The sequence below is a fragment of the Rana temporaria genome, chromosome 4 (genome assembly GCF_905171775.1).
Source record: "Rana temporaria chromosome 4, aRanTem1.1, whole genome shotgun sequence".
Taxonomy (NCBI): Eukaryota; Metazoa; Chordata; class Amphibia; order Anura; family Ranidae; genus Rana; species Rana temporaria.
Window position 1 is genome coordinate 16087246 of NC_053492.1, and position 27208 is coordinate 16114453.

At 45.5% G+C, this 27208-nt stretch overlaps 2 protein-coding genes across 2 annotated transcripts; both read right to left on the reverse strand.

Annotated features, from left to right (window-relative positions):
* Nucleotides 1-230: 230 nt before the first annotated feature.
* Nucleotides 231-7759, reverse strand: LOC120935551 (vomeronasal type-2 receptor 26-like). Its single transcript, XM_040347601.1, has 2 exons — nucleotides 7615-7759; nucleotides 231-1245 (listed from the first exon to the last, which is right to left on the reverse strand). Exons 1-2 carry the CDS (start codon nucleotides 7757-7759, stop codon nucleotides 332-334), a joined length of 1059 nt encoding a protein of 352 aa, XP_040203535.1. The 3' UTR covers nucleotides 231-331.
* A 1084-nt stretch (nucleotides 7760-8843) lies between these two features.
* On the reverse strand, nucleotides 8844-26053 carry LOC120935552 (extracellular calcium-sensing receptor-like). Its single transcript, XM_040347602.1, has 5 exons — nucleotides 25935-26053; nucleotides 22619-22910; nucleotides 14153-14986; nucleotides 8961-9185; nucleotides 8844-8915 (listed from the first exon to the last, which is right to left on the reverse strand). Exons 1-5 carry the CDS (start codon nucleotides 26051-26053, stop codon nucleotides 8844-8846), a joined length of 1542 nt encoding a protein of 513 aa, XP_040203536.1.
* Nucleotides 26054-27208: the final 1155 nt, after the last annotated feature.

A 27208-nucleotide genomic window follows, 5' to 3' on the forward strand; every position in this document is an offset into this window, starting at 1 on the left:
GGGACCAGGTGGAAGCTTAAATATTTAAACAATGGACGCCGCCAGCAGTCTAAGAAGATTTTCAGGTACACTGACTCGAGTATAAGCCGAGGGGTGTATTTTCAGCCCTAAATAAAGGGCTGTAAAACTCGGCTTATACTTGAGTATATACGGTATATCAAGAGTCCTATGGCTTGTGGTTGTACAAGTGAAGTAAAAAAGAGAGACAATGCTTTTTGTTGACTGTCCAATGTTTACTTGTACCCAATATTCTCTGCCAGTTGATGAAGATCTAAAATGAAATAAAAAAGGCTTCCTTTTTAACATCAATTCTATATGATCGGGAAAAGTTTTATTTAAATACATTTCTCCTTTTTTTACTGTGTGATAGTGAATCTCGATTGTTCCTCTCTGGTCTCACCAGAATAATATAACATTTAGGCAGAAATATACAGCTTAGTAATCCAGCGCTGGAGGCCAAGATGGCAAATATCTGAACAGCCACTGTGTATTTGCCACTGGTGCTCAGATAGGCCGGGATGAAGGAGATCCAGACAGAGCAGAAGACCAGCATGCTGAAGGTGATCAGTTTGGCCTCATTGAAGTTTCCTGGGAGGTTCCTTGCTAGGAAAGCCACTAGAAAACTTGCCATAGCCAGAAATCCCATGAACCCCAAAGTCATGTAAAAAAATACCTTCTGTCCTTCATTACACTCAAATGTTATCTTATGGCTTTTGGTGTTCAGCATGGGAAACGGAGGGGACCTGTATAGCCAAAATGAACAAACGCTGATCTGCAAAACAGAACAAATCCCAACAACACTCCGAGGGATGGTAGGACCCAGCCATTTCCTCAAAGGGCTGTTCAGTCTGGTGGCTTTAAAGGCCAGGATCACCATGATAGTCTTGGCCAAGACTGAGGAGATACAGATGGAGAAGACCACGCTAAAGAAGGTTTGTCTGAAGCGACAACTGAAAGTGGAAGGTTGACCAATGAAGACCAGGCTGCAGAGGAAGCACAACATGAGAGACACCAGCAGGATGTAGCTCAGCTCTCTATTGGTGGCTTTGATAATAGGTGTTTCCCGATATTGAATGAAGATAATTAGGATGCAGAGTGTGAGGGTTGACAACATGACAACTGTTGTCACCAGCATGATTCCCAATGGTTCATCGTATGATAGGAACTCCAAAACCTTCGGGACACACCTGTCCCTCTCCTCATTGGACCACTGATCAGAAGGACATATGGTACACCCATCTGCATCTAAATAAAATATGGACATTTTATATTAGTGATCAGAATAAATCATGTCTTTGGTTACAGTATTTTATAAAGATACTAGAAATAATAATCTTACCTTATCAGTGTGTGTTAATGCTACATGAAACCTGCTTAAATAGTATAATAGTTACAATAATACTCTATATTTAGGTATCTGGGAAGGTTTTGTACGAGATTTTGGGGTGTATTTGTGGGCGTTTGTGATCATTCAGCAAAAATAGTATTTGTGAGGTCAGCTATTAAGAACTGTGTTCCAGTTAATCCAAAGGGTACACATTCACGAATAGAAAACGGGTGGTTTTCTTGGTCATGGTATTAGATACAGTCACACTCACCTGCTCCAACACCAGGTCCATGCTCCAATGCACATCCACTGGATTCTGGATCTTGCTGGTGTCCCAACTATTCAGATCCTGGCCACTTCCTTACAGGGATGGAAAGTACATTGCTTGACATTCAAACAACATTTTTGCTGTTATCTGCCAAACTCCCTATGGATCCAAGCATCCTCAACAATCCTGTGATTCCAATGTCTTCTGCCTTGCTGCACCCTTCTCCACCCTCAGTGTCGTTAGCGTTCATTGCTCCTCTATACTCTCCTGTGTCTCCAGTGCTCATGTGCTCCAGGCACTGTGTCCCCTGTGCACTCCTATGCTCCCTTTGCATCCTGAATCTCCAGTGATCTCTGTGGACCCTTCATTTCTGGTGAGCTGAGTGCATCCTGTGTCTCTAGGGACACCGCTGCATCCTAAGTCTCCAGCGACGGCAGCACATCTTGTATCTCCAGAAGTGATCCATGTGCATGTGTGCATGCTGTGTCTCCTGTGACCTCAGTGAAAACTGTGTCTCCAGTGACCCCTGGGCATCTAGTATCTCATGCAGGGGCATCGTTGGGGGGGGGGGGAGCTGGAGCCCCAAATGGGTCCCCGAAAAGCCCCAAGTCTCAGGCATGCAGTATTAAATTGTTAGCCCTGAGCACAGCTGAGCAGGACCCGCTCTGATCCCGAGACCTGCCAAACGCCGCTGAGTGTGGCTGAGTGACATAGCAGGTCCCACCTTCTGAAGCCTGCAGCGCCTATTATGATGGATGTCCCACTGGTCCAATGGCGGGACCACGGGACGTGTGACATCCATCATAGGCGCTGCACGCTCCAGAAGGCGGGAATTACAACGCCGCCGCTGCCAGTGTATGTAGTCCAGGTCAGTGAATGTAGATCAGTGTTTGTTGGTCAGGTCAGTGTATGTAAGTCAGTATATATAGGTAAGGTCATTGTATGTAGGTCAGGCAGGTCAGTGTATGTATGTAGGTCAGGCAGGTCAGTGTAATGGTCAGTGTGTCAGGCAGGTGAGTTTAGTGGTCAGAATTGATGGGCACTAGTAAGCCACACAACCCCATCCCCCCAGCCCACAAACACCACACACCCATGCCCCCCCCTGGCCTTGGACTTCGGGCTGAAGCCCCTGGTCTTTTTGCCACCTAACAACGCCCCTGGTCTCATGTCATTCCACAGCATTCAGTGTATTCAGATCTTCTGCCACATGCACTGGTATACTGTGTCTAAAGGCTGCAACCTGGCAGCTATTCTGCAGCAAAGACCATGACCCCTTGTTCCTTGTTCCTTTTTAGAGATCACACCATCTCTATACATACAGGCAGCATAGGGGGTACATCTCATGCTTTCTGTGTCTCCAAAATGTCCAGTGGCACTTTGGCCCAGATTCTCGTAGAATGGCGTAAATGTCGGCGGGCGTAACGTATCTCATTTATGTTACGCCGCCGCAAGTTTTACAGGCAAGTGCTTTATTCACAAAGCACTTGCGTGTAAAGTTGCGGCGGCGTAGCATTAATCACCCGGCGCAAGCCCGCCTAATTCAAATTAGGCGGGTAGGGGGCGTGTAAGGCCTTGTACTCACGAGCAGACATGTCCGATGAAACCGGTCCGCGGACCGTTTTCATCGGACATGTCTGCCCGGGGACTTCTGTTCGATGGCTGTACACACCATCGAACAGAATTCCGCGTGTAAACAATACGCGGGGCGTGTCCGCGGTGTCGCCGCGACAATGACGCGGCGACGTGGGCGGGCCTGCCTTTTAAATGCTTCCACGCATGCGTCGAAGTCATTCGACGCATGCGAGGGATGGCGGGGCGGCCGGACATGTACGGTAGGTCTGTACAGACGACCGTACATGTCGGGGGGACAGGTTTCCACCGGACTGTTTTAAAGCAAGTCCAGGAAACAGTTGTCCGCTGGAAACCTGTCCGATCCGCCCGAAAATGGTCCGCTCGGGCCTACACACGGCCAAACATGTCTGCTGAAACTGGTCCGCGGACCAGTTTCAGCAGACATGTTTGGTCGTGAGTACGGGGCCTAACATTTAAATTAAGCACGTTCCCGCGCCGAACGTACTGCGCATGCGCCGTCCGAAAAATATCCCAGGGTGCATTGCTCCAGATGACGTCGCAAGGACGTCATTGGTTTTCGACGTGTACGTAAATGGCGTCCAGCCCCATTCACGTACGACTTACGCAAACTACGTAAATTTATAAATTTCGACGCGTGAACGACGGCCATACTTAACATTGGTTGCCCCTCATATAGCAGGGGCAACTTTACGCCGGAAAAACCTAACGTAAATGTCATAACTTCACTGCGTCGGCCGCGCGTACGTTCGGGAATTCGCGTATCTAGCTAATTTGCATACTCGACGGGGAAAACGACGGAGGCGACACCTAGTGGACAAAAAAAATTGCATTTAAGATCCGACAGCGTAAGAGCCTTACGCCTGTCGGATCTAATGGATATCTATGCGTAACTGATTCTAAGAGTCAGAATCAGTCACATAGATACGACGGCCCAGATTAGGACGTACAACGGCGTACATGGCGTTGAGCTGTCGTAAGGCCTTTGAGAATCTGGGCCTTTTTGTCTACTTTGTATCCAATATCTTCCTGTGACCCCATTGTGCCCTATTGCCTCTGTCACACCCACATTTCTTCGTAGCCTTTAGTACACTCTTCTGATTCCTGGACTGTCCTGCTCTCAGTATAAATGAACCCCTGTCCATAAATGATAGCAAGACTTAGTAACACTCTACTGGACTTGTCCTGTAATATTGGAAACAATTTACTACTCACCCAAGTGTCTTTCTCAGTTTAAAAAAGTGTGGGGAACATACTCCATAAAAGCAGGCCTGACATTCGAATTTGTTGGGCTCCCCACAGTCTAACAACCTCCCTGCCCCCCCACAGATGATCCTGAATAATGCAGGCTCAAGCTGTACTATCCTCCCCCCTCTCCAGCTTTGGGGATCAGTGGTAGGCTGATTCCGTATTATAAAAACCTCAGCATTGGTGTTTAGTGTATGTACTTCAGCACACACTCCTGCTCTGTTGCCCCTCTCCATGTCGGCTGGGACTATGCAGTACGTCTACCATAGGGTGGAGATCACCCCCCCCCCCCAGCAGTTCTGCCTTCTTTCTGTTTGCTCTCTGCATTCAACCCCCCCAACACATAACTGCCACTCTTGGATACCCTGCAGTTTATGCTGGGCCCCCCTACTGTCAAAACGACTGACTGTACCTTCTATCAGCGTCCCTTCATATAAGTTATGCAGCCACGTAAGTAACACACTTAATGTAGTCAATAAATATGTCAAGCAAGATGGAATTTTCTACCGTGGTAATGGCCAACACATGACTGGATGTCTGTTTGCACTGGTTGCTGACTCTTATTCTCTGACTTCCCTTGACTTCTGCCTGTCCTGACTATCTCTCCAAACTTTAGCTATTTTAGATTTTGGTTTCGGCATATCACCCTGTTAAACTACCTTTGTTGACTCGCCAACTAGATTTCGGACTGTGTTTCTGTCCCTTGGACCCAATTATGCTTGGCAGTTTTGAACCTTGTTTGTACTTTGACCAGCGCATGCTTACCCCTCATGCATTGTCTTGACTAATACAATCTTCCCAGACTCTATAAGTGGAAAAAAACTTGATTGTGCATTACAAAACCTATGCAAAAGGCAATTAATATATGTGAAGGACAGTGTTGCAGTAGATATTGGGTATCAGCAAAAACTTTTATCACGGTTGTGGTGTGATTTTTCTTTTTAACTTGTTTGCCATTTTTATCAGTCTACTTCACTGGTATCTTACATAGTAGGTGAGGTTGAAAAAGGACACAAGTTCATCAAGTCCAACCTATGTGTGTGATTATATGTCAGTATTACCTTGTATATCCCTGTATGTTGTGGTCATTCAGGTGCTTATATAATAGTTTTTTAAAACTATTGATGCTCCCAGCTGAGACCACCACCAAAACCCTCTATGTAGTTTAAGGTCAAACCTCTTTACTTCTAATTTTAATATGTGGCCATGTGTCTTGTTAAATTCCCTTCCCAAAACAAGTTTTATCCCTATTGTGGGGTCACCAGTACGGTATTTGTACATTGAAATCATATCCCCTCTCAATCGTCTCTTCTCCAGAGAGAATAAGTTCAGTGCTCGCAACCTTTCCCCATAACTAATATCCTCCAGTCCCTTTATTAGCTTTGTTGCCCTTCTTCGTACTCGCTGCATTTCCACTACATCCTTCCTGAGGACTGGTGCCCAGAACTGGACAGCATACTCTAGGTGTGGCCGGACCAGAGTCTTGTAGAATGGGAGAATTATGGTTTGATCTCTGGAGCTGATCCCCTTTTTAATGCATGCCAATATTATGTTTGCATGCCATTGCTGGGCCTATCATATATTAGGACCCCCAGGTCCTTTTCCATCCAAGATTCCCCCCGGAGGTTCTCCCCCCAGTGTATAGATTTCATTTATATTTTTGCCACCCAAATGCATTATTTTACATTTTTCTACATTAAACCTCATTTGTCATGTAGTTGCCCACCCTATTAATTTGTTCAGATCTTTTTGCAAGGTTTCCACATCCTGCGGAGAAGTTATTGCCCTGCTTAGCTTAGTATCGTCTTCAAATACAGAGATTGAACTGTTTAGCCCATCCTCCAGGTCGTTTATGAACAAATTAAATAGGATTGGTCCCAGCACAGAACCATGGGGGGACCCCACTACACCCCTGACCATTCCGAGGACTCCCCATTTATCACCACCCTCTGAACTCGCCCTTGTAGCCAGTTTTCAATCCATGTACTCACCCTATGGTCCATGCCAGCGGACCTTATTTTGTACAGTAAACGTTTATTGGGAACTGTGTCAAATGCTTTTCCAAAATCCAGATACACCACGTCTACGGGCCTTCCTTTATCTAGATGGCAACTCACCTTATTATAGAAGGTTAATAGATTGGTTTGGCAAGAACGATTCTTCATGAATCCAAGCTGATTACTGCTAATGATACCGTTCTCATTACTAAAATCATGTATATAGTCCCTAATCATCTCCTCCAAGAGCTTGCATACTATTGATGTTAGGCTAACTGGTCTGTAATTCCCAGGGATGTATTTTAGGCCCTTTTTAAATATTAATGCTAAATTGGCTTTTCTCTGATCAACTGGTACCATTCCAGTCAGTAGACTGTCAATAAAAATTAGGAACAATGGTCTGGCAATTACTTGACTGAGTTCCCTAAGTACCCTTGGGTACCACCTCCGACGCTTATAGAGATGACTGGTAAGCATCTGGTCACCGGAAATCTCTATCGTCGTCATCCGGCGCCATCCAATTTGTTCTCCGGGCCCCTGATGGCATGGGAGAGCCCGGAGAAGCACCGAATGGGGTTGTAAAGGTTCATGTTTTTTCACCCTAATGCATCCTATGCCCCCGGTTTACTTACATGAGCACCTGAAAGTTCTACGTCGAGAACGCGCTTGATCTCGGCCCGGTCTTTTCGCTCTTCATTGGATAGATTGATAGCAGCACAGCCATTGGCTCGCACAGTCATCAATCAACTCCAATGACACAAGGGCGGGGGGGCGGAGTCCTGTCGTCAACGGCTATGGACGCCGGATACAGGATTTGGGAGTACGCCCGCAAGGTAACCCCCTTGGGAGAGCGCTTCCCAGGGGGGTTATCAGAAGCGGGAAGGAGCCAAGACAGCCACTGATGGACCTCAGAAGACAAGGATCGGGGTCACTGTGCAAAACGAGCTGCACAGTGGAGGTAAGTATGACATGTTTGTTATTTTTATTTTTTATTTAAAGCTTTACAACCCCTTTAACTAGCAATTACTATATTGCACTTTGTAAACAAACCCCATATTCCTTTCAGTCCTTTCCAGAACTTTCTCCCAGATGGACAGGTCTGAAACAATGTTCAGATGAGATACTAAAACCAGTTAACCAGCCAACACCAATTTCAAAGGATCATCTGCTTTACTATTGGATACCTGTGTGATTGGTCATCTCTCCTTCAGAGCAGGGTACACAGTCATAGCAGCAGATAGGTCTTCCTTGCAGAGAGGCTTTCCTGTACCCAGGCCGACAGCTGTTACTGCAGACAGAAATTGGCACCTGCCAAGAAGACACAATCATCATGATAGGACATGAAGAAGGAAGCAGAAAAATGGAGCTAGCTTTTCATAAGATATACATTCTTCTTCCTTTTGTTAGAACACCTATAACCTTGTTATAACCCCCTTAGGCCAGTGTCTCACCAAAACAGAAGTAGCTTAGTCACATGAGTGAGGGCAACAGAGAATTGAAGTGTATTAGTGGCAAGGAAAACAGTAGCAGTCGAGCAAAGGTTTCTACTAGATTGTTTTTGTTTCCTGAGATTCCTCATTTGGGGTTGTCGTGCATTTCCCAAAAATATGGGATTGATACCCGATCTAGCAAGAAGGGCCAGGAAACTGTCACCTGTGTATGGTTACCTTTGGTCAATAGAATACTCATGGACAGCTTGCCCACTACCAATATAAAGCCACTGCTCAACCATTATCTCTAGGATTATGCCAAGAACTGGTTGAAACACATGAGTGTTGACTAGGGGCGGACTGACAACTCATGGGGCCCCCAGGCAATAGGAGATTATGGGGCCCCCAGGCAATAGGAGATTATAGAGCCCCCGGCAATAGGAGATTATGGTGCCCCCAGGCAATAGATTATGGGGCCCCCAGGCAATAGGAGATTATAGAGCCCCCGACAATAGGAGATTATGGGGCCCCCAGGCAATAGATTATGGGGCCACACAGTATACACACACATACGGTATACATACACAGTATACATACACAGTATAGATACACACAGAATACACATACACACACTGAAAAGGTACTGGAGAGGCGGGGCAGCTATAATCTTGGGATTTTTAGACCAAAAGAATGTCGGAAAGGGACATTTCAGGGACAGATGTAAAAAAAAAACCACAAATTTTTACATACTGTCCCTGGTTTTACTATGGCTGTGCCTGAGTGGTCAGTCTGCCCCTGGTGTTGACTATGCTGTTTTTGTTCTGGGATCTTCAATAAAAGTTCCTCCACACCAAACTGGTCAACCCATGACTTTATGGAGCTTGTTTTGTGCACAAGGGCACAGTCAAGCTGGAACAGAAAAGAGACTTCCCTAGATTGCCACTGTAGCAGAGTGCCCATTTACTCACAATGCAGATGCAGGCTCAGGCCCCTTTTGCCATGAAAGTTTCAACAGCTCTTGCAAATGCCAAGGCCTCATTCAAAGCCACCATAATCTAACACAATGAAAGAATCAGTGATACAGAGTCAGAATCAATTACCTGTGAAAAGTCATCATTCCATAGTATAGCACTGAAGTTCACACTGATCTTCTCACCCAGTTTGGCTTTGGGGTCAATCATCCCTACTTTCACCAGGTTGAAGCTGTCATTGAGGATCTGCATATTCAAGATGTCAGACGAAGTAGGAAGATCCCCCTTGGCATTAAACTTCACCATCTCCCCGGACTTTGCATGGAAACTGGTTTTCTTGAGGTAACGGAACACCTGTGTTATTTTTTGAATACCAAAAATATTTTGGAAGTTTATTCATAGCCACATTGAAAGCCCAACTCTGGGCAGTTAAAGATGAAGTAAAGCCTGTTGAACCCCCCCCCCCCCCCTAATAAAAAAAACCTGCAAGGCAAAGGCATAATAAGCTAGTATGACTAGCTTACTAGCTCATTATTAATTACTTACCCTAGATCAAAGCCCCTGAAGCCATCCTTGTCTCCCCCTTCGGCTGTACACATTCCTTATTGGAGGTTACTTCCTGGTATCGCGGCTCTGACACTGTGATTGGCCGGAGCCGCGATCACGTCACTCCCACAGGAGCCACCAGTAACAGCACATTATAGGGAAGAAACGGCACAAAGTTTCGTTCCTTCCCAGCGCATGCGTCGTTTACATTACCGGCGTGCTACACGTGAAATATCTCCTAAACGTGTAAGCCTTTATAAGCCTTTAGGTAAGCATTACCAGGGATTATAGACAAAGGAAGCACTACAAAGAGAGCAGGATACTTTTTCATACAAGTACTGTACATGGTAAAGAAGGCGCATATCAGGAATATATAATATACATATTCTTTAAATTGTGCCCCTTCTATGCCCAGCTGATAAAGGATCTATTGTTCATTTTGTTTAGGGCATGATATAACTAAAAGTAAAATTTACATTAATTCATGGCCCTGAAGGCTCTCTTTCTCCACTGTTTGCAAAAACCCTACAACAAAGCCTTTCTTCTTGCTGGCCATAAACCCCCTCTCACCAATGTTATCATATCATGTGACCACCTATGGTCCTGCATTGTAGGTGATGACATAGAAGTGCCCACCAACATTCCTACACTGGAGAGGGCCAGAGCACTGGCTGCCAAGGGGCCATAGAGTAAGGTAATTAGGTATATATAAAGGTCAAGTCACAAATAAAGCCATTTAATAACCAGCTAAACTTAAAATAAATATCTTTATTCCTAGTGGGTATTTATTAGGCTGCATACACACGATCGGTTAAACCGATGAGAACAGTCTGATGGACCGTTTTCATCTGTCCAAACCGATCGTGTGCGGGTGCCATCGGTTATTTAACCATTGGTTAAAAAAAAGCCAACTTGTTTTAAATTTAACTGATGGATTCCTAACCAATAGAAAAAAAACGATCGTCAGTAGGCACGACCATCGGTTAAAAATCCACGCATGCTCAGACTAAATTACATTACAAAGTTGGGTATTTTCATTATAGTTTTAAGAAACAAAAATGAACGTGCAGATCCGACATAAAACAATGCTTTATTTTAGTTTTCGTTGCTACAACAGTTCGATATAGTTAGGAGATTCGACATGACGCTGACAATAGTAATCTGTGTCTATCGAACCTGAGGTCGAATGTGCCTAACCTAACTTTATTAGTCCAAGATTATTCGAGATAGAGAGGAAAGATTCGACAATATAGAGACAGTGTTGGGGTAGACCATTCGACACGAACGACGAAGATTCGACGAAGCAGCGAAAAACATACAAACGTTGAATCTGTCTTTGAAGGCTTATCGTGTCTGTTGAAAGTTCTAAGAACATTTCCGGTCAAATGCTCGGCCTATAGGCTATAGAAGAATTCAAATGTTGGTTGACTAGTAATAATAATTTATAAACATAATTATTATTAGTGTCATACAACATTAGAATTCTTCTATAGCTTGTAGGCGGAACATTCGACCGGAAATGTATGATTGCGGCGTCGTACAGTTTAGCTGCTCCGTCGAATCTTCTTAGAACATTCGACAGACACCATGAGCCTTCAATGACAGATTTGACCATAATTCATTTGGTTTTTCGGACTAATGCATTTTTTAACTAAACAAAATAAATAAAAACTAATTTTGGGAGTAAATAAATAAATAATTTCTTCGGACGAAAACGAAATTCCAAAACAAAATATTTCAGTGTGCACATGTCTAGAAATGATACCTTAACCACTTAAGGACCCCTTCGCGCCGATATACGTCGGCAGAATGGCACGGCTGGGCACATCCACGTACCTGTACGTGGCCCTTTAAGCCCAGCCGCGGGGTCGCGCGCGCTGCCGGAGCGTGCATGCGACCCTGTCCGAAGCTCCGTGACCGCGGCCACGGAACCCGATCACTGCTGGAGTCCCGCGATCGGTCCCCGGAGCTGAAGAACGGGGAGAGCCGTGTGTAAACACAGCTTACCCGTTCTTCACTGTGGCGCCGTCATTGATCGTGTGTTCCCTTTTATAGGGAAACACAATCAATGACGTCACACCTACAGCCACACCCCCCTACAGTTAGAAACACACACGAGGTCACACTTAACCCCTTCAGCGCCCCCTTGTGGTTAACTCCCAAACTGCAATTGTAATTTTCACAGTAAACAATGCATTTTTAATGCAATTTTTGCTGTGAAAATGACAATGGTCCCAAAAATGTGTCAAAATTGTCCGAAGTGTCCGCCATAATGTCGCAGTCACAAAAAAAAACGCTGATCGTCGCCATTAGTAGTAAAAAAATTTTTTTTTATAAAAATGCAATAAAAATATCCCCTATTTTGTAAACGCTATAAATTTTGCGCAAACAAATCGATAAAGGCTTATTGCGATTTTTTTACTAAAAATAGGTAGAAAAATACGTATCGGCCTAAACTGAGGAAAACATTTTTTTTTATATATTTTTGGGGGATATTTATTATAGCAAAAAGTAAAAAATATTGCATTTTTTTCAAAATTGTCGCTCTATTTTTGTTTATAGCGCAAAAAATAAAAACCGCAGAGGTGATCAAATACCACCAAAAGAAAGCTCTATTTGTAGGAAAAAAAGGACGCCATTTTTATTTGGGAGCCACGTCGCACGACCGCGCAATTGTCAGTTAAAGCGATGCAGTGGCGAATCGCAAAAAACTGGCTGGGTCCTTTAGCTGCCTAAAGGATCCCGGTCTAAAGTGGGTAAAGCAATGTGTAATGTAAGGGAACATTTTAAAACACTAGTGAATTCAACAGTACAGCATTGTATAGCACAATGTCCCTCTTTAGAGAGAATTGTCAGTTCTACCTGGAAGGATTCGTTTCTGGTGAAAACTCACAACCATTATTACCCAACAGTTCAGTAATCAGGTTTTCAGCATCATTTAGGGAATAGTACCTGGGGGGAAAAAAGATCAGCTTGGGGTCTGCGCTACACATGGAATAATTTTTTGGGCAAATTTGAGGCTCCTCAGGTTGCCAGCCAGCTATGGTAAAGAAAACATGTCTTGATAGCTTACACTAAACGCTAATATTTTATCCACACTATGTCTACCCACTGATTCTCAATAAGCTACAACTTGAGGGTCTTTATGGAAAGACGTTCTTGCAAATCTTCTTCTTTGAGATGGCTGTCTTCTAAAAGTTTTGACCAAAAATTGTCTATTTGAGAGCCTGCTGCAGGTCCACATTTGTTAATCTATACATGCAACAGGCACAGTTATGACTTTCTGTGTACTGTATCAGTTATATTAGTGTTGTGTGTATCTTGTTTTATTTACGGTGCTTTCTTAGAATCCAAGGGCCAGATCCACAGCCAGCCGCCGTAACTTCTCTTTTCCCATTTAAGTTACACTGCCGGAAAATTTCTACCTAAGTGCCCGATCCACAAAGCACTTACCTAGACATTTTCGGGTGTGTAACTTAAATTCCGCCGGCGCAAGGCGTTCCTATTCAAATGGGGGCGAGTCCCATTGCGCATGCTCGTGATGTCATTTTCCCGACGGGCATAGCACGAAATTACGTTACGCCGAGCTTCGTGAATCGCGCCGGGTCAAAAAAGTTGCGTCGGGAAAAAAAAAAATATACGGCGAAAAAAAAAAAAAACAGCGTCGCGGGTAAGAAGGGTCTACTTTTACAAGGTGTAAACAGTTTACACTTTGTAAAAGCAGCCCTAATTTTACACATGCAACTTAATACTTACGGAGAAAAAACGTAGCGTAAAAGCTTCGTGGATCTCCGTAAGTGCTAATTTGCATACCCGAAGCGGCATTTCGACGCAAAATGCCCCCAGCGGCGGATGCGGTACTGCATCCTAAGATCCGGCAGTGTAAGTCCCTTATACATGCCGGATCTTCTGCCTAACTTTGGGAAACTGGGGCCAGATCCTCAAAAGAGATACGGCGGAGTAACTGCTGTTACTCCGTCGTATCCCTGGTCCTATCTATGGAACTGATCCACAGACTCAGTTTCCCATAGTTAGGACGAAGATCCGACATGTGTAATTGAATTACACTGTCGGATCTTAAGGATGCAATTCTAGGCCGGCCGCTAGGTGGCGAGGCCATTGCGGGCGGCGTAGAATATGCAAATGACCAGTTACGGCGATCCACGAACGTTCCGACGGGCCCGTCGCTCTAAATCTACGTCGTTTACGTCGAGTTCCGCCGCGTTAAAACTAGGGCTAAGCCCTAGTTGTCTTAAGCCATGTTAAGTATGGCCGTCGTTCCCGCGTCGAATTTTAAATTCTACGTCGTTTGCGTAAGACGTCCGTGAATGGCGCTGGACGCCATTTACGTTAACGTCTAAGCAAATGACGTCGGAGCGACGCCAGTTAGCGCAATGCACGTCGGGTAATTTACCCGACGGAGCATGCGCAGTACGTCCGGCGCGGGAGCGTGCCTAATTTAAAAGGGACTCGCCCATTTGAATAGGAACGCCTTGCGCCGGACGGATTTAAGTTACAGCGCCGCAAAATTCCAGGTAAGTGCTTTGTGGATCGGCACCTAACTTGGGAATTTTGCGGCGGAGTAACTTAAATCAGAAAAGTTACGTTGCGCCGCGGCTTTGTGGATAACCCCCTAATTCTGTGGATCAGTTCCAAAGATAGGAACAGGGATACGACGGCGTATCAGTAGATACGCCGGCGTATCCCTTTTGAGGATCTGGCCCCCAAATTATTATTAACATGCTATAATCTGAACCAGCCAGCCAGCAACTCACCTTCCAGTGTTGAGCGCCATTAATATTTCCACAGGTCCCATTAAAAAATCCATTTGATCCGGTAGGACAGCCAAGGAGAGAATGCAGAGCATGTACATAGGCATACACAGCAAGGTAGGCATGGTAAGTGTAGCTTAGATCATTCATTTCAAACAACTGGGCAACTTTACTGCCCAGTTCTTCTTCCCCGGTGCAGGTCACATCTACTTTTATATCGGCAGTATCTGACATCTCACTATTTCCATTAGTCCATTGGCAGCTGAAAGCTTTTTCCCAGAATGGTCTAATAAATGGGTAACTTGAATTGCCAGTTGGGTGAAGGTTCAGAAGGAATTCCTCAAACCCTTGCATGGTACCGGTACATGGAATCAATCCAATTGTCCCATTTAGAACCTTCCAGGTTTTCTTAGAGAAGTCTCCAAGCGAAAGTCCAAAGTAATCTGTAGCAAGGAAAATTTTCCCGGTAGCCCCCTCATCAAATAAAGACTCTAGCAGGGCCTTAATATGGATGTCTGGGCAGCTCATAAGAATTACATTGACAGAGCTTCTTTTAATTACGTCTACTACTCTTCTGATCTGTTTGTCTGAATAACTGAGATGGATCTTCTCCAGAAAGGCAATACAGCCTCCATTGCTTTTTACTCTGATTTCCATAATCTGTCCACCCTGATGCCCAATATCATCATCCGCCACCAAAATGCCAACCCAAGTCCAACTAAACTTCCCAGCGAGGTCGGCAAGAGCCATTGGCTGAAGTAAGTTGGGTACCGTGCGGAAAAATGATGGAAACAGTATTTTATTGCTGAGAGTTGCAAAAGTAGATCCGTGACTTATCTGTAAAGAGAGAGTTTATTTTTTAGCAGAGTGGCAAAGGATTGGAGTTTACAACACTGGGGTAGATTCAGGTAGCAATTACGCCTGCGTATCCATATCCATATCCGTATCTTTTGCCTGACGAAGAGGTCCTGTGCGACCTCGAAACGTTGCTTCTTTGGATCGCTAAATATGCATTACATTTTTGGAAGTTTTTTTAAATGATCCTTGGTGTGCTGGCGAATATGTGTATATGATTTGCTTTCCGGTGCCCAGCCGGTAATCGCTTCAGCACCCTTTTTACTCATTGGCTATTTTACCTGGAAGGTGTGCATTTGGAATATTTTTGAAACTGCGTATCCATAGATACGCAGCGTAATTGTTAAGTAGCGCCGGCGTATCAACTTTCTGTATTCAGAAAGCTCGATACGCCGACTGTAGCCTAAGATACGACTGGCATAAGTCTCTTACGCCATCGTATCTTAGGGTGCATTCTCACGCTGGCCGCTAGGTGGCGCTTCCGTAGTTGTCAGCGTAGAGTATGCAAATTACATACTTACGCCGATTCACAAACGTGCGTGCGCCCGGCGTTCGTTTTTTACGTCGTTTGCGTTAAGTCTTTTTCGGGGAAAGGCTGCTCCTGCTATTAGGAGGCGCAGCCAATGTTAAGTATAGACGTCATTCCCACGTCGCGATTTGAAAATTTTACGTCGTTTGCGTAAGTCGTCCGTGAATGGCGCTGGACGCCATTTACGTTAACGTCGAAACCAATGACGTCCTTGCGACGTCATTAAGCGCAATGCACGTCGGGAAATTTTAGGGACGGAGCATGCGCAGTACGATCGGCGCTGGAACGCGCCTAATTTAAATGATCCACGCCCCCTACCAGATCATTTGAACTACGCGCGCTTACGCCGGCCCCTTTTACGCTACGCCGCCGCAACTTTACAGGCAAGTGCTTTGTGAATCAAGCACTTGCCCGTAAAACTTGCGGCCGCGTAGCGTAAACGAGATACGTTACGCCCGCATAGTTTTACGCCAGGATACGAGAATCTGGCCCTCAGTGTCTTTGCTAGATGGCACATCAATCAATACTAGTTTCGGCTACATAAAGAATAAGGGGCCAGATCCTCAAAAGAGATACTCCGACTTAAGTGGTGTTCAGTCTGTGTGTAACTTTGGAAACGATCCTCAAAAGGCTTTTTCCAAAGTTACACAGAAGATCCGGCATGTGTAATTGATTTACACTGCCTAATTTTAGGATGCAGTACCGCATCCGCCGCTGGGGGCATTTCGAGTCGAAATGCCGTTGCTAGTATGCAAATTAGCACTTAAGGCGATCCACAAAGCTTTCTAGCTTCTTTTTTGCGCCGTAAGTGTTATTTTGCAAGTGTAAAATTAGGGCTCGTTTTACAAAGTGTAAAGTTAGTCACACCTTGTAAAGGCCCATTCCAGCCACGGCATTTGGTATGCTTTCCCGAGGGAGAACTCCACGTCAATTTGTAAAAAACAAAACCGGCATGGGTTCCCCCCCAGGAGCATACCAGGCCCTTAGGTCTGGCATGGGTTGTAAGGAGACCCCCCCTACGCCGAAAAATTGACGTAGGGGGTCCCCCTACAATCCATACCAGACCCGTATCCAAAGCACGGTACCCGGCCAGCCAGGAAGGGGGTGGGGACGGGCGAGCGCCCCCCCCCCCCCTCCTGAGCCGTGCCAGGCCGCGTGCCCTCAACATGGGGGGGTTGGGTGCTCTGGGGCAGGGGGGCGCACTGCGGGCCCCCCCACCCCAGAGCACCCTGTCCCCATGTTGATGAGGACAGGACCTCTTCCCGACAACCCTTGCCATTGGTTGTCGGGGTCTGCGGGCGGAGGCTTATCGGAATCTGGGAGTCCCCTTTAATAAGGGGGCCCCCAGATACCGGCCCCCCACCCTAAGTGAATGGATATGGGGTACATCGTACCCCTATCCATTCACCTGGAGGCAAAAAGTAAAAGTTAATAAACACACAACACAAGGCTTTTTAAAATATTTTATTATTCTGCTCCGGACGCCCCCCCTGTCTTCGTTATTAGCTCAATTACCAGGGGGGGCTTCTTCTTCCGCTCTCCGGGGGTCTTCTTCCACTCTCCGGGGGTCTTCCGCTCTCCGGGGGTCTTCTCCGGACTCCGGGGGGGGCTTCTCCGGACTCCGGGGGGCTTCTTCCATCTTCTCCCCTCTTCCGCTCTTGACTCGGCGAACCCCGGTTCTTCTGCAGATGTCCGGTGCCTTCTTCTTCAGCGCTGGCTGCCTGCTATGTTTGTGTGTTAGCTCGATTTCAAACAGGCAGCCGGCGCGGTCTTCTGTGGCGTCAGGGTCTTCTGGTCTTCTGTTCTTCCGATGTTGTCTCGTCGCCTGTTGTCGCTGTAATGATGGAAGCGCGCCTTGCATCCCATTTATATAGGCATCACCGTCCCATCATGCTCCGGTAGGTACCCACGTGGTGGGTGCACGTGGGTAGGCACCCACCACGTGGGTACCTGCCGGAGCATGATGGGACGGTGATGCCTATATAAATGGGATGCAAGGCACGCTTCCATCATTACAGCGACAACAGGCGACGAGGCAACATCGGAAGACCAGAAGAACAGAAGAGAAGATGACGCCACAGAAGACCGCGCCGGCTGCCTGTTTGAAATCGAGCTAACACACAAACATAGCAGGCAGCCAGCGCTGAAGAAGAAGGCACCGGACATCTGCAGAAGAACCGGGGTTCGCCGAGTCAAGAGCGGAAGAGGGGAGAAGATGGAAGAAGCCCCCCCTGGTAATTGAGCTAATAACGAAGACAGGGGGGGCGTCCGGAGCAGAATAATAAAATATTTTAAAAAGCCTTGTGTTGTGTGTTTATTAACTTTTACTTTTTGCCTCCAGGTGAATGGATAGGGGTACGATGTACCCCATATCCATTCACTTAGGGTGGGGGGCCGGTATCTGGGGGCCCCCTTATTAAAGGGGACTCCCAGATTCCGATAAGCCTCCGCCCGCAGACCCCGACAACCAATGGCAAGGGTTGTCGGGAAGAGGTCCTGTCCTCATCAACATGGGGACAGGGTGCTCTGGGGTGGGGGGGCCCGCAGTGCGCCCCCCTGCCCCAGAGCACCCAACCCCCCCATGTTGAGGGCACGCGGCTTGGCACGGCTCAGGAGGGGGGGGGGGCGCTCGCTCGTCCCCACTCCCTTCCTGGCTGGCCGGGTACCGTGCTTTGGATACGGGTCTGGTATGGATTGTAGGGGGACCCCCTACGTCAATTTTTCGGCGTGGGGGGGTCTCCTTACAACCCATGCCAGACCTAAGGACCTGGTATGCTCCTGGGGGGGGAACCCATGCCGTTTTTTTCTTTGAAAATTGGCATGGAGTTCTCCCTCAGGAATGCATGCCGCTGTCATTTTTTTTTTCCCCGACGCAACTTTAAGCCGTCGCGATCCTCAAAACTCGGCGTAACGTAACTTCGCGCATGCGCAGTACGGCCGACGCGCATGCGCAGTACGGCCGGCGCGGGAGCGCGCCTCATTTAAATGGGACTCGCCCCATTTGAATAGGAACGCCTTGCGCCGGCGGAATTTTAGTTACACAGCCTGAAATTTCTAGATAAGTGCTTTGTGGATCAGGCACTTAGGTAGAAACTTTAAGCCAGTGTAACTTAAATTGGATTTTTTAAGTTACGTCAGGTTTTTGTGGATCTGGCCCAAGGTAGTTACACAGGAAGACTATAGGCTAGCTCTCTCTGTAAATGAATACATCATTGAAAGGGGTAGAAAAGCACAATCACTGTGCCACAATGGCTGGCAGGATATATACAAACATATGCACATACATATGCACATAATATGTGATAAGCAGAAATGGCTGCCCCGTGCCAGTTACCCAAATATCATTACAGACTCTGGCCCAGATTCTCGTAGATGGGCGTAAAACTCAGCGGGCGTAACGTATCTCATTTACGTTACACCGCCGCAAGTTTTACAGGCAAAAGCTTTATTCACAAAGAACTTGCCTGTAAAGTTGCGGCGGCGTAGCGTAAATCACCCGGCGCAAGCCCGCCTAATTCAAATTAGCCGGGTAGGGGGTGTGGAGCATTTAAATTAAGCGCGTTCCCGCGCCGAACGTACTGTGCATGCGCCGTTCGAAAAATATCCCAGGGTGCATTGCTCCAAATGATGTCGCAAGGACGTCATTGGTTTCGACGTGAACGTAAATGGCGTCCAGCCCCATTTACGAACGACTTACGCAAATGACGTAATTTTATAAATTTCGACGCGGGAACGACGGCCATATTTAACATTGGTTGCTCCTCATATAGCAGGGGCAACTTTACGCCGCGCAAACCTAACGTAAACGTCGTAACTTCACTGCGTCGACCGCGCGTACGTTCGGGAATTCGCGTATTTAGCTAATTTGCATACTCGACAGGGAAAACGACGGAGGCAACACCTAGCGGCAAAAAAAAAATTGCATTTAAGATCCGACAGCGTAAGAGCCTTACGCCTGTCGGATCTAATAGATATCTATGCGTAACTGATTCTAAGAATAGATACGACGGCCCAGATTAGGACTTACGACGGCGTACATGGCGTTGCGCCGTCGTAAGCCCTTTGAGAATCTGGGCCTCTGCCTATAATAATTTTTTTTATTGTGTGTTTTTATCAGAAATTCTAAATTAATTATATGGTATAAAAAAAACCTGGGCACATTCAGACCAATATCTAAAAAAAACTTTAAAGAATTATAAATAAGTCATTAACCGGTTGCCGACCGCCGCATGTACATGTACGTCCACAGAATGGCACATACAGGCATATGGGCGTACATGTACGTCCCCGCCTTTCCGCGGGTCGGGGGTCCGATCGGGACCCCCCCGGTACATGCGGCGGTCGGAAACCCGCGGGGAGCGATCCGGGATGAGGGCGCGGATTCGTTTCTAGCCGCCCCCCCGCGATCGCTCCCCGGAGCTGAAGAACGGGGAGAGCCGTGTGTAAACACGGCTTCCCCGTGCTTCACTGTGGCGGCTGCATCGATCGAGTGATCCCTTTTATAGGGAGACTCGATCGATGACGTCACACCTACAGCCACACCCCCCTACAGTTGTAAACACACACTAGGTGAAGCCTAACTCCTTCAGCGTCCCCTGTGGTTAACTCCCAAACTGCAACTGTCATTTTCACAATAAAGAATGCAATTTAAATGCATTTTGTGCTGTGAAAATGACAATGGTCATAATGTCGCAGTCACGAAAAAAATCGCTGATCGCCGCCATTAGTAGTAAAAAAATAATAATTAATAAAAATGCAATAGAAATATCCCCTATTTTGTAAACGCTATAAATTTTGCACAAACCAATCGATAAACGCTTATTGCGATAAATATGTAGAAGAATACGTATCGGACTAAACTGAGGGAAAAAAAATTATATATGTTTTTGGGGGATATTTATTACAGCAAAAAGTAAAAAAATATTGCATTTTTTTCAAAATGTACACTCTATTTTTGTTTATAGCGCAAAAAATAAAAACCGCAGAGGTGATCAAATACCACCAAAAGAAATCTCTATTTGTGGGGAAAAAAGGACGCCAATTTTGTTTGGGAGCTACGTCGCACGACCGCGCAATTGTCTGTTAAAGCGACGCAGTGCCGAATCGCAAAACCTGGCTTGGGCATTTAGCTGCCTAAAGGTCCGGGGCTTAACCGGTTAAATTGCTTTAAAGCTGAACTCCAACCATATAGAAAAGACCACCACTCAATCCAGGCATGTAGTCCCTGAAACAAATATAATAAACTTCTCCTTACAGCAAGTGAAAATGTCTGAACCTGTCCTTACATTGGTCTTCTGTGGTTCCATGAACTCTAGGATTGAGACAGGGAGAAAGAGGAGGAAGGAGAGATCCCAAATGCTGCACATGCAGCAAATCCCAACAGTGTCTATAGTATAAGCAGCCTCAGGCCAAATTCTATCCAGGCCATGCCCCCGACGTGTTTTGCCCCACAGGGCGAAACGCATAGGGCACATGGCGGATTTCAGCCTAAGGCTGCTTATACTATAGACACCGCTGGGCTTTGCTGGCTGTGTGGCATTTGGGATCTCTCCTTCCTGTATCTTTACTCATTGAGCTAAGACGAGCTAATCCCCAGCCTGCACTCTTTAGCAAGAGTCACTGGACCTAGACCAGTGTTTCTCAACTCCAGTCCTCGGGGCGCACCAACAGGTCATGTTTTCAGGATTTCCCTCAGATCAAACTGCTGTGGTAATTACTAAGGCAGTGAAACTGATAAAATCACCTGTGCACAATAATGGAAAGCCTGAAAACAAGACCTGTTGGTGCGCCCCGAGGACTGGAGTTGAGAAACACTGACCTAGACAGACAAGAAGCCTGGAGTGACACTCCTAATTTCTGGCTTTGGTTCACAGGGAAAGAAAAATTAGATTCACTACAGGCATTGTGCAGTGATGTAATTTAAAGCTGATAACTTGGTGAAAGGAGAAGATAGGTGTTATGACCTCATCAGTGAGGGTTGCTCCTTCACTGTCCAATCAGCTTGCAGTTGGTGACCAAGCCGTATTCACTAGTGTTGCTCACGAATATTCGCATTGCGAGTATTCGTTACGAATATGGCATATTCGAATATTCGCGAATAACTCGAATTTCGCGGCCAAAATTCGCCGATCCTTTTATGTTGCCGAATATTCGCAATCGCGAATATTTGATTTCCGAATATTCGCAAATACTTTCTCCGCTCTTCTTTTGCATCAGAGCCAATCAGAGTTCTCCTACCACAGTTGTCAAAATTTCGCAATCAATTTCGCATTCGCATTAGCGAAATTTCGATAAAATATCACGAATATTCGCGAATACTTTCTCCGCCCTTCTTTTGCATCAGAGCCAATCAGAGTTCTCCTACCACAGTTGTCAAAATTTCGCAATCAATTTCGCATTCGCATTAGCGAAATTTCGATAAAATATCACGAATATTCGCGAATACTTTCTCCGCCCTTCTTTTGCATCAGAGCCAATCAGAGTTCTCCTACCACAGTTGTCAAAATTTCGCAATCAATTTCGCATTCGCATTAGTGAAATTTCGCAAAAAAAATGTTTTTGATAAAATATCACGAATATTCGATTTTAGCGAATATTTCACGAATATTCGTCTATATATTCGTGATATATCGCGAAATCGAATATGGCGTATTCCGCTCAACACTAGTATTCACTAACATCAGCAGAGAAATAAGAAGTCACCGACCTGGCCATGCCGTCTAGTTAGGGTGGCTGGTTAAAAAGTCTGGCTGAAGAGAGTTACAACTGCTTTAGTAGGTAAAACAGTCCACTATACATTTTACCTGCATATTTTGCTTTTTTGTCTGGAATCCAGTTTAAGGCACAGAATGTAAACATAAATATACCCATATACATTATCTAACCTATAGAGGTTCAATACACTTTGTAATCCGATGTTTGATGCTTTTCATTCCTCATGCAAATAATGTGCCTGAACTTCAACTGCAATGTCGATGTTCGAACAACCACTATACTTATATATTTTTTCCTGTATGTTCATTTTTATTTTTCAAGAATTCAATAAAAAACATTGAAACTAAAAAAATAAATAAAAATGTATATACCTGTGGGAACTGGAAGACCCCAGTAATCTGAGCAATAGGAATGGATAAAAAGGAAAAACTTTCACCTATAATCCCGACCATGACCGAATGTGTATGACAACCATATCCAGGAAAGGGGCTTCCAAGTCCTGACATTAGGGACAAAACTCCACCCACAGCCCGGAGCTCCGACATACAGGAGTCCAGCACACTGAAGCCAAGGGTGATGTTAGGCAGGAGGTCCTGAGAATTGTTAATTTCATCCACTGCAAACATGAGACCAAGAACATCCCGATAACATCGAATGTGGAACCTACACAAGATAAGAAAACATTGAGAGATCAGGGAATATATTGGAATATGCTAGTGTCACATACCTGGTTGGAAGCTAAAGGGCTGAGAGGTCTTCCATTACAGCTCTGGTCCAAATATCTGAAAATAGTGACAGGGAGTGAAAGGGCACAAAGCGGCATGGTTTCCGGAGAGTTCAGTGCACCACAAAGTGGCATGGTTTCCGGAGAGTTCAGTGCACGGGTGACCACTCTAGGTTGGTACCAAGGCAGAGAGGTACTTTTTGTAGACTGCTGTGGAGACCACTAAAGAACCAGGTGAAGAAGCTCCAGAGGAACAGATTGGAACAAGCAGCTGACAGAGGCACCAGAACCCATGGTAGGGAGGCTACCTGCAGTGGACAACCCAGAAATCAGATATCAGGCAGAAAACATGTTCAGGAGGCAAGCCAAGGTCAGCAACTGGTAGACAGCAGGATCTTGGCTCAGGACGTAAGACAAGGTCATCATCAGATAGAAAGATGTGCTAAGGTAAGAACCAACCTGGTCACAACAGGCAATTCAAGAAGACCATCCAGCAACCTCTTGTTTTAGCACTTTCCTTTAAATAGGCCCTCTGGAGACAAGTCTTGGCATTCTCACTCAAAAACAGGCATGCTCACCTAAACTGATAATAAAGATCCTTGCTCTGCATCTTGCCACACGTGCATTGCAGTGACATTTTTCCTCTTTCCAACACCCCTGACTCAGGGGCATTTTTACTTCCAGTTCCAATATAGATGCTGGGCCATTTTTTCTTTCCTGTGACGCCACAAACACAGGGCCATTTTTTCCTTTGAGTGACACCACCAACACAATAAAGTTTTTCCCTCCAGTGATACAACCAACCCAAGTGCATTTTATCTTTTCAGTGGCACCACCAACACAGGGACCTATTTTAGCTGTACTGATTATCTGAGCCTTATTGGAGAGAATGGCCTATCATCTAAAAGTGATTTGAAAAATACAATCAATACTCAGTCCGTTATCTTGTGATCAGCAAATTTCAAGTCTTGCCACAGATTCTCAATTGGATTTAGGTCTGAACTTTGACTGGGCCATCCAAACACATGAATATGCTTTGATCTAAACCATTCCATTGTAGCTCTGGCTGTATGTTTAGGGTCATTGTCCTGCTGAAAGGTGAACCTCCGCCCCAGTCTCAAGTCTTTTGCAAACTTTAACAGGTTTTCTTTTAATATTCCCCTGTATTGGACATCATCCATCTCCCCATCAACTCTGACCAGCTTCCCTGTACCTGCTGAAGCAAAGCATCCCCACTACATCATGCTGCCACTGTTTCACAGTGGGGATAGATTGTTCAGGGTGATGTGCAGTGTTATGCCTTGTACACACAAGCGGAATTTCAGATGCAAAAAGTCAGACGGGACCTTTTCATCGGATATTCCGTCCATGTGTATGCCCCACCCATTTCCGTTGGAAATTCTGCCGGAATTAGATAGAGAACATGTTCTCAATTTTTCCGTTGGAAAAAAAAATATTGGAACAAACACCATGCATGCTCGTAAACAATTCGACGCATGTTAGGAAGAACTTAATTTTCTCGGCCCATCAAAGTGTTTTACGTCACCGCGCTCTTGGCGGTCGGAATTTAGTGTGATCGTGTGTATGCAAAACAGCCTGAGCGGAATTCCATCGGAACTCCATCGGAAAAACCTTTGGAGTTTAGTACGACAGAAAAACTGGTCGTGTGTACAAGGCATTAGTTTTCTGCCACACATAGCGTTTTGCTTTTAGGCCAAAAAGTTAAATTTTGGTCTCATCTGACCAGAGCACCTTCTTCCACATGTTTTCTATGTTCCCTTACATGGCTTCTCGCAGACTGCAAATGGGACTTTGGCTTTCTTTCAACAATGGTTTTCTTCTTGCCACTCTTCCATAAGGCCTCGTACACACGACCGAGGAACTCATTGGGCGAAACACAGACATGCTCTCTTTTTGGCTCGACGGGATGCTCGGCAGTTTCCTCGTCGAAAAATGTACACGCGACCGGTTTCCTTGGCAAAAAAAAAAATCCCAGCAAGTTTCTTGCTGGTTTTTGCCAAGACACTCGTCGTGTGTACGAGGCCTGAAGGCCAGATCTGTGGAGAGCATGACTAATAGTTTTCCTGTGGACAGATTCTCCCACCTGAGCTGTGGATCTCTGCAGCTACTCCAGAGTTATCATGGGCCTCTTGGCTGCTTCTCTGATGAATGCTCTCCTTGCCCCAGCCTGTCAGTTTAGGTGGATGGCCATGTCTTGGTAGGTTTGCGGTTGTGCCATGCTCTTTCAATTTTTGGATGACGAATTGAACAGAGCTCCGTGAGTTGTTCAAAGCTTGGGATATTTTTTATAACCAAACTGCTTTAAACTTCTCCACAACTTTATCCCTGATCTGTCTGGTGTGTTCATTGGCCTTTATGATGCTGTTTGTTCACTAAGATTCTCTAACAAACCTCTGAGGGCTTCACAGAACAGCTGTATGTATACTAATATTAAATTAAACACATGTGGTCTAGATTTACTAATTAGGTGACTTCTGAGGGCAATCGGTTCTACTAGATTTTAGTTAGGGGTATCAGAATAAAGAGGGCTGAATACAAATGCATCCCACACTTTTGAGATATTTATTTGTAAAAAAAAAGTAAAATTATTTATCATTGTCCTTCCACTTCACAATTATGTGCCACTTTGTGTTGGTCTATCACATAAAATCCCAATAAAATACATTTACGTTTTTGGATGTAACATGAGAAAATGTGGACAATGTCAAGGGGTATGAATACTTTTTAGGCACTGTAGTGAGCTGCCAAAATGTTCACTTATGGCATTTTAGCCATCTTGGAGTAAGGTATATAAATTGCATTGTAGTGTCCTACCCAGTATGCAGAGCATGTGGCAACCTGTCCAAGATTGTACACATCAGAAGAAGACCACAATCAGAAAACAATCTCATGAATATCACTTTAGCGGTCACTGGGTTAATTTGTATGTCTCCAGAACTTACCCAGTGCACGAAACTGGCTTTGGCCTCTCCTGGAAAGTTGGTTGTTGGAAAACAATTCCAGAATGGACCACAGAGACTCCACCGATCATAATATCACCAGATTGTGAGAATGTATCCATTGGCCAGCCCTGGAGACTGCAGCCAGGGCTAGACTGACCCTCACCCAACCACAAGAGGAGGAGGAGGACCTGCAGGAGTCTATTCATGATGGCCACTCAGGTGATCCTACTGGAAGATAACAGATTTGGGGGTTAGTCTATTATAGAACAGACTCAGAATTTAGAGTATTACACAACAGATTAGAGGTTAGATTAGAGGTTAGGTTATTATATGGTCTGAGTTGATTTTGGAAGAAGATTAGAAATCTATGAGTATAGAGTAAAAGTGAGAAAATCTGGCCATGGCTGATTAAAGGGACACTAAAGCTTCAGTTTTTTTTTTAAATAACAAACATATCATACTTACCTCCACTGTGCACTTTGTTTTGCACAGAGTGGCCCCGAACGTCCTCTTCTGGGGTCCCACAGCGGCTCTCACGGCTCCTCCCCACAAGAGCTAACCCCCTCTGGGAAGCTCTAACCCGAAGAAGTTACCTTGCGGGCGCACTCCTGAGTCATACACTCCGCGTGCATAGCCGCCGAGTGTATGACTCGACCCCGCCCCCGGATCACTGGATTTGATTGGCAGCAGAGGGAGCCAACGGCTGCCCTGCTATCAATCGATCCAATGAGGAGCCGATCAGAATTAAAGAGAAGGACGCGGGATCCCGCCCACTGCGATTCGGGGCTCAGGTAAGTAAAAAAGGGGGGGGGGCGGAGAGTGCAAGGTGTTTTTTCACCTTAATGTATAAAATACATTAAGGTGAAAAAACACAAAGCTTTACAACCCCTTTAAGTTTTAATTTTATTCACCAATCTTCAGAACTTTCACAGTAAACTAAGGAGTGACAGTCTTCCTACTATTTTTAGAGCTCTGTAATTACAACTGCCCTAATATGCAGCTCTTTTTTTCTTGTTCAATGTTTTTATTATTTCAATAATAGTACAGGTCACAGGGAATACAAAAGGCCAAATCAGAACGACATAGGAAGATATAGTTTTATTAAGCTCTAAACATTGAGAGCACCAGTGACACTCTTGTCACAGAAGTACATTTTTCCCATATTAGTGTTCCATAGGGGATGCACAGCAATACAGTAGCTATTGGTGTCTACACTGACCTTCTCTGAGGCATTGTACACACGACCAGACATGTCCGATGAAAACGGTCCGCGG

Coding starts and splice junctions, on each gene's coding strand:
- LOC120935551 (XM_040347601.1), bottom strand. CDS start 7,759: ATGATTGTGTCTTCTTGGCAGGTGCCAATTTCTGTCTGCAGTAACAGC. Junction 1,246..7,614: donor AGAGATGACCAATCACACAG/GTATCCAATAGT, acceptor TATTTTATTTAG/ATGCAGATGGGTGTACCATA.
- LOC120935552 (XM_040347602.1), bottom strand. CDS start 26,053: ATGGATACATTCTCACAATCTGGTGATATTATGATCGGTGGAGTCTCT. Junction 9,186..14,152: donor ATGGCGCTCAACACTGGAAG/GTGAGTTGCTGG, acceptor AAAATAACACAG/GTGTTCCGTTACCTCAAGAA. Junction 8,916..8,960: donor GGAATGATGACTTTTCACAG/GTAATTGATTCT, acceptor TCATTGTGTTAG/ATTATGGTGGCTTTGAATGA.